We start from the raw sequence: 6,000 nt of genomic DNA, 5'->3' as shown, positions 1-6,000 counted from the left end.
GAAGGAAGGAAGGAAGGAAGGAAGGAAGGAAGGAAGGAAGGAAGGAAGGAAGGAAGGAAGATTTAATATTTATAAATACATACAGCTGACACTGAGGAAGACACTGGTTTCGGATTAAGTAACAGTGTAATATGCATCAGAACGTCAATCAATCATCTCTCATAAAGCAAGTAACATTTTACTGATGAAAATTTTTTCTATTTTAAAAGAGAAATCAGTAAGCAAATTAGGTAAAAACAAAAGATTTCTCCAGGTTATTACAACTTGGTACTGTTTAAATATATAGCCTTCAAAGTACCTTAGGAAATGAAGAAAGACACTAAGGAAATGTTTTAGACCAAAGTCAATCTGCAGTGGAATTGGATGCTGGCTAGTAAAGAACAAGAAGAAGGCAGCAGGCGTAAGTGACATGGAAATGAAGGCTCTGAATCTCCAGACAGTGCTAGAAGAGTCTGTAATCCCCCCTACACGGGAATTTGCTTAGCCAATCTTCTCTTCCACGGAAACAGCTCACTGCAAACCCAATTTACCAAGCTACCACTTAGTGGGATTCAAATTAATCCATCTATTTAACATTCAATTTGCACCAACCCCGTAACACACGCCATGCTGAACACTTGGGTGGCTGCCCTCAAAGAGTCACTGGTCTACAGAGATGAAGACACACCCGTAGCAGGCTATGAAAGCACTAAATTCAAGAGGCATCTCAACTAATTCAGAAAAAATTCGAGATGGAGAGCTCTCCAGGCAGGTGGCTAGCTTGCTTGTGTAGAGCATAAGCACGTAAACTGTAAGTAACGTGACATGCTCTAAGAAAGTGGTCATGAACAGAAGGCAGCAAAGATGGGACCCTTAGATTACCTGACTTCACATCAACCTAAAATTAATTTTCAACCACAGCGAATTCAGTTTACCTCTCAGATGATAAACTTTGGGTAAAAACTGGATTCAAAATCTAGCCCAAAATAAGACAAACCCTCTGAGGAACTGAGACATTTTCTCAAAAGAGTTCTTGGAAAACTATGGCCAAGAAACCTCAAAAGCCAACAGGTACACTAACTCCACAGATTTTAACCAGTACATTAAATAATCCAGATAGAAGCAGAAGATAAGGGGAAAAACAGAGTTAAAGTGGCACAAGTCCTTTTCTTCTGACCTATAACAAGTCTGTTTCCTTACGTCACCACTGGACCCGGCACTGAGAGCAGTCAATGTCTCTCACCTTAGAGCGGAAACAAGAGCTAAGCCCTTTTAGCTCACCTGAGGGAGAGTAGGGGAAAAGGACACTCAAACCCTCTGCCCCACCACTGTTTCGTGACACACTTCGTAGAAAGAACAAACTACATATAAAAGAGTGAATAATTAGCTTCGCAAGGGCATCTGAGCAACTGACCACGCCCCAAAATGTGAGGCAACTGTAAGAAATTTTTTTTAACTTTAACTTCAGATTCTCAATCAGTTAACAAAAGCATGTGACAAAACGCACCGTGTCACACACAAAGGTAGTGGATTTCCTGAAAATGAGATCCCATCCAGCAACTGAGGGAAACGGGGACTGGAGTCCTGAAAAGCCACACGCAGAACCTACATCCGGCCTCCAGGGGTAGGTGTCGTCCTACATGTGAAAGTGAAGCGTCTCTCTCCCCCTGATCCATTCAACTCCATGGTGCCCACATTTTCAGAAACTAAGTAGGCAATGGTACAGCCATTAAAACAGGCATCCCTTTTGATCCATTAATCACACTACCGGGAAATTTAGCTACCTTTACAAAATAACCCAAATCTGCATAAAGATGCTCATTAGAGATTTATTGGACGACTGGAACTCTGAAAACAGCCTCAAGTCCAACTACTGGCAATAACTCTGTGAAAATGTTGTAGCAACAGAAGACAAGACAGATGGTTAAGAGTGTTGTCAAAAAATAGCATGAGGGGCGCCTGGGTGGCTCAGTTGATTATGCGCCTGAGTTTGGCTCAGGTCTTGATCTCACAGGGCTCATGGATTCGAGCCCCACGTCAGGCTCTGTGCGGACAGTGCAGAGCCTGCAGCCTGCTTCAGATTCTGTGTCTCCCTCTCTCTCTGCCCCTCCCCCGTTCACACGCGGTCTGTCTCTCAAAAATAAACATTAAAAAAAGTTGTTTTTTAATTTTTTTTTTAAACGTTTACTTATTTTTGAGACAGAGAGAGAGCATGAACGGGGGAGGATCAGAGAGAGGGAGACACAGAATCTGAAACAGGCCCCAGGCTCTGAGCTGTCAGCACAGAGCCCGACGCAGGGCTCAAACTCACGGAGCGCGAGATCATGACCTGAGCCGAAGTCAGCCACTTAACCGACTGAGCCACCCAGGCGCCCCTAAAAAAAGTTTTTTAAACTAGCATGAATAAAGCTTAGCAAAAACATATAAACACTGGGGAAGAATTCATTTACATAGGACAAATAAATGTCAAGTGAAATTTCAGTAAGTTTTGAAAACTTGTAAAAGGAAAGATTTTGATCAGAGTGGAACAGAAGACAGTGAACTGATCATAAACCGGGAAAACCCCATGTGTTACCTGGCACTAGCACAGGAGCCCGTGGTCTTTTGGCGTGTGCTCCGCCTCAAACTGGGGAGCTCAGCAGGTGGGGATTCACTGCGCTTCTTGGTAGATTTTCTTAAACCTATACGTGTGAAATGCAAGATCAGTTTTTGTTTTTAAAAGTTATCGTAAATTAAAAAGTACAAAACTCTTCAGGTCAGGAGACCGCAGCATCTTCCGTGGCCTTTGTAGCACTCTACCAGGGTCCCTTCCCAGTTGGCCTTTACTTACCTGACTCATACTGGCAAAGCTAATATGGGACACGCCGCACTCCTGGTCAGGATAGAACCTTCTCACGTAAGCCCAACCTTGACTCAAGCTATGCCACCCCACAAGTGACAGTACTTCTTCTCTCATCCTATCCCCTTAAATGTTCTGATCACAGCTGTACTGCTCCGCTAACTAAGCCAAGAGATTTTCTTTTTCGCATTTACTACGTATTTCAGGTTTTTACTAAATTGAAAAAATTGCCTAAATTTCATTCTCATTCATTAGCACTTTATTACATGGCCTTTAAACTGTCCCATTTCACCTAGTTTATACAAAGTCCGTCAATTAAGACTACGAGAGCACAAAATGCTTTCTTTGCTTTACACCACCCCATCAACAAGGAATATACACTGGAGCTGAAGGCTATTAGGATGTCCAATATACAGATAACTGGATAATTCGGGGTCAAAAGTAAATCAAGCACACTTCACATGTCATTCTAGAAGCTAACGGATACCCTTTATAGGGTTAACAGAACCTAAAAAGGTACAGCATTAGGTAAAGGTAAAGTTTATTACTATTTTATAAACAACGGTGAAGCAGTCAGAGTGCTGTTCGCCCTCCCCCCCCCGCCCCCCCCCCAACAACGTTATCATCCATGATGACGCGCTGGGCAGTGTGCTGGACCTAAACAAAGATCTCCAACAGTGAAAGGTCTCCAAAGTCAAAAAGCCTATTTCCAGGAGAAGTACAGCATCATCTGACAGAGCCCTTACCTTTATCTGAGACTAATTACATAGTAATAACAACTCTCTAGCTCACTTGTTATTTCCCCCAGGAAGTTCTAATGTTTTGGACCATTTCACTGCTTCACAGTGGAAAGATCAGAAATTCCTTACTCCCGACTGGGATAAAAACACCAGTAATGGCCTGGATAAGAGGTGGTAAATAAAAAAAAAAAAAAAAAAATTTCAAAAAAATTTTTTGGGCTTCTAGCTGCTTAATTTAAAACTTCAGTTCAGGGGCGCCTGGGTGGCGCAGTCGGTTAAGCGTCCGACTTCAGCCAGGTCACGATCTCGCGGTCCGTGAGTTCGAGCCCCGCGTCGGGCTCTGGGCTGATGGCTCAGAGCCTGGAGCCTGTTTCCGATTCTGTGTCTCCCTCTCTCTCTGCCCCTCCCCCGTTCATGCTCTGTCTCTCTCTGTCCCAAAAATAAAAAAAAATAAACGTTGAAAAAAAAAATTAAAAAAAAAAAAAAAAAGTAAAACTTCAGTTCATTTAACTTGGGATGGTCCCCATACCACGTATAATAAAAGTTGCTAAGTAAAAACAGCACACTACTAAAGAATCTTTAAATACCAAACAGAAGTTATAAAGACAAAAATCGATGTTTAGACAGGCATTATTACCATTTAGAAATCTAAACCAAACCTTCCACGCCCTTTTTTGTCTCCCCCAGAGTAACTTTTGGGAAACTTTATGCAGACTCCTCAAACTAGCATAAAAGGACCAAGCTGAAACTTTAATTGGGGAAAGACTGGCCTAAGAGTTTCTTAAATTTCAATTTAATTTATTTTAATTTTAATTTTAATTCAATTAAATTTCAAAAAATCAGTTTTTAGACTGATTTTCTACACAGCATATCACCACAGTTCCTCGGTGCGATCACCAATCTATGCCTGATACCCTACACTAGCTTTCCTCTGCCTGGACATACACCCCGTCATCTGCAAGACGAACATGACACGTGGACAGATTACAGGACTAGCTTCATGTATTCAGCTAATTACTATCACTCTTTTTTAAATCTGTAAACAACTCAAATTGTTTTTAAATAATGTTTTAGAAAATATTCCACTCATCTATTTGAATTGTGCAACTAAGTTAGAATAGACTAAAAATGTACAATTTACAGAAAAAATGAGTGCACATTGCGTATGAACACTCCACAGTGTTTTTACCTTTAAGGCACTTTAAAATCCCTTGTTATTATCACTAATATTACTTAATATGATACTAAATGTCTTTATACATATACCGTGATACAGCAATGGACATTAGCAAACATTTTTGTATCTATTCAGTGACATCCCCCCAAAAATTCAAATAACACACCGTGGGTTACTCCTATATCGCTAATGAGGTGACAGTATAGTTTTTGACCAAACTTTTACACTTTCACTACCCAAGTCCTATTTTAGACTTCAGTGTTTAACTTTCTTTTAAATAATTTCACGCATATGTCATTTTCTTATGATAAAATGTACTCACTTTAAATTACGGGGTTCAATATGGAGTTTAACAAACGTACCGACCCATATAACCAACACGACAATCAAGACAGGACATCTCCATCGCTCCAAAAAGTCCCTTCATGCTCCTTGCTGCTAATTCCCTCCCCCACATTTCAGACCTCTGGACACCACTCGTGTGCCTGTCTGACATTACCGCCTCTTCTAGAATTTCATAAAAATGGGAGTCCTATAGTATTTTGGAGATGAATTCACATTGCTGCACAGATTAGTAGTCCATTCCTTTCTATTGTGGAGAAGTATCCCTTCGTATGGATGTGCCACAATCTTCATCCATTCTGGGTGTTAAAATTTAAGAGAAACGTACTAAACTGCAGAAAAGTAGGACAAAGGAGAACCACAACAACAGAGTAGATAGATATTTTTAACTGGTATTATAATCCTGCTGCAAAGTAAAATGGCTGTCAGGCTACGTGACATGACTCCATTTAGCCTGATAAACTAGGAGAACCCCAAACGTTCTGTTTTCTGAAAGGCAATCCAATGGTAAAGGAGCTGCTACACGTAACGCTTTGGTGGAAGAGAGGTCTCTATCTGTAACATTACCTGAACCCAGGATGGGAGACAAAACTAGCGGTTGTATGTATCTCTGCTCCAAAATCTGGAACAGGGGAACACCTCACAATTGGCAAAGAGTGATAATTAATAACTTTTCAGTATTTCTAGGCAAATCAAGTCAAATGTTGGAAGAACTCTACAAATTCTCCCTCCCAAATCTAAAACATGTTAAGATTAGAAATGTCAAACTTTTGGGGAAAAAGGAAAGCTGAAGTAGTGTGGCAAACCAAGCTCTGCCTAGAAATGGGGAGAGCTTAACTTTCTTTTGGCCATTCAGCTGTCAGTTCTAGAACATTTTTTTTTTTTTTTAATGAAGTATACCATCAAGCCTCTTCGTTTTTAAT

At 40.8% G+C, this 6,000-nt stretch overlaps 1 protein-coding gene across 18 annotated transcripts in view; it reads right to left on the bottom strand.

Moving 5' to 3' along the window:
- The window catches only part of TRIP12 (thyroid hormone receptor interactor 12), a 145,801-nt gene that overhangs the window by 70,761 nt on the left and 69,040 nt on the right, over positions 1 to 6,000 (bottom strand). For all 18 annotated transcript variants that reach the window (XM_040450770.1, XM_040450768.1, XM_040450766.1 and 15 more), the window contains one exon: positions 2,555 to 2,660. In XM_040450770.1, the coding sequence (XP_040306704.1) occupies positions 2,555 to 2,660 (106 nt within the window). The remainder of the gene's footprint in view (positions 1 to 2,554; positions 2,661 to 6,000) is intronic.

This window comes from Herpailurus yagouaroundi, unplaced genomic scaffold (assembly GCF_014898765.1).
Source record: "Herpailurus yagouaroundi ecotype Mexico unplaced genomic scaffold, PumYag 202, whole genome shotgun sequence".
Lineage (NCBI taxonomy): Eukaryota > Metazoa > Chordata > Mammalia > Carnivora > Felidae > Herpailurus > Herpailurus yagouaroundi.
This window is presented reverse-complemented; position numbering and strand designations above follow the sequence as displayed.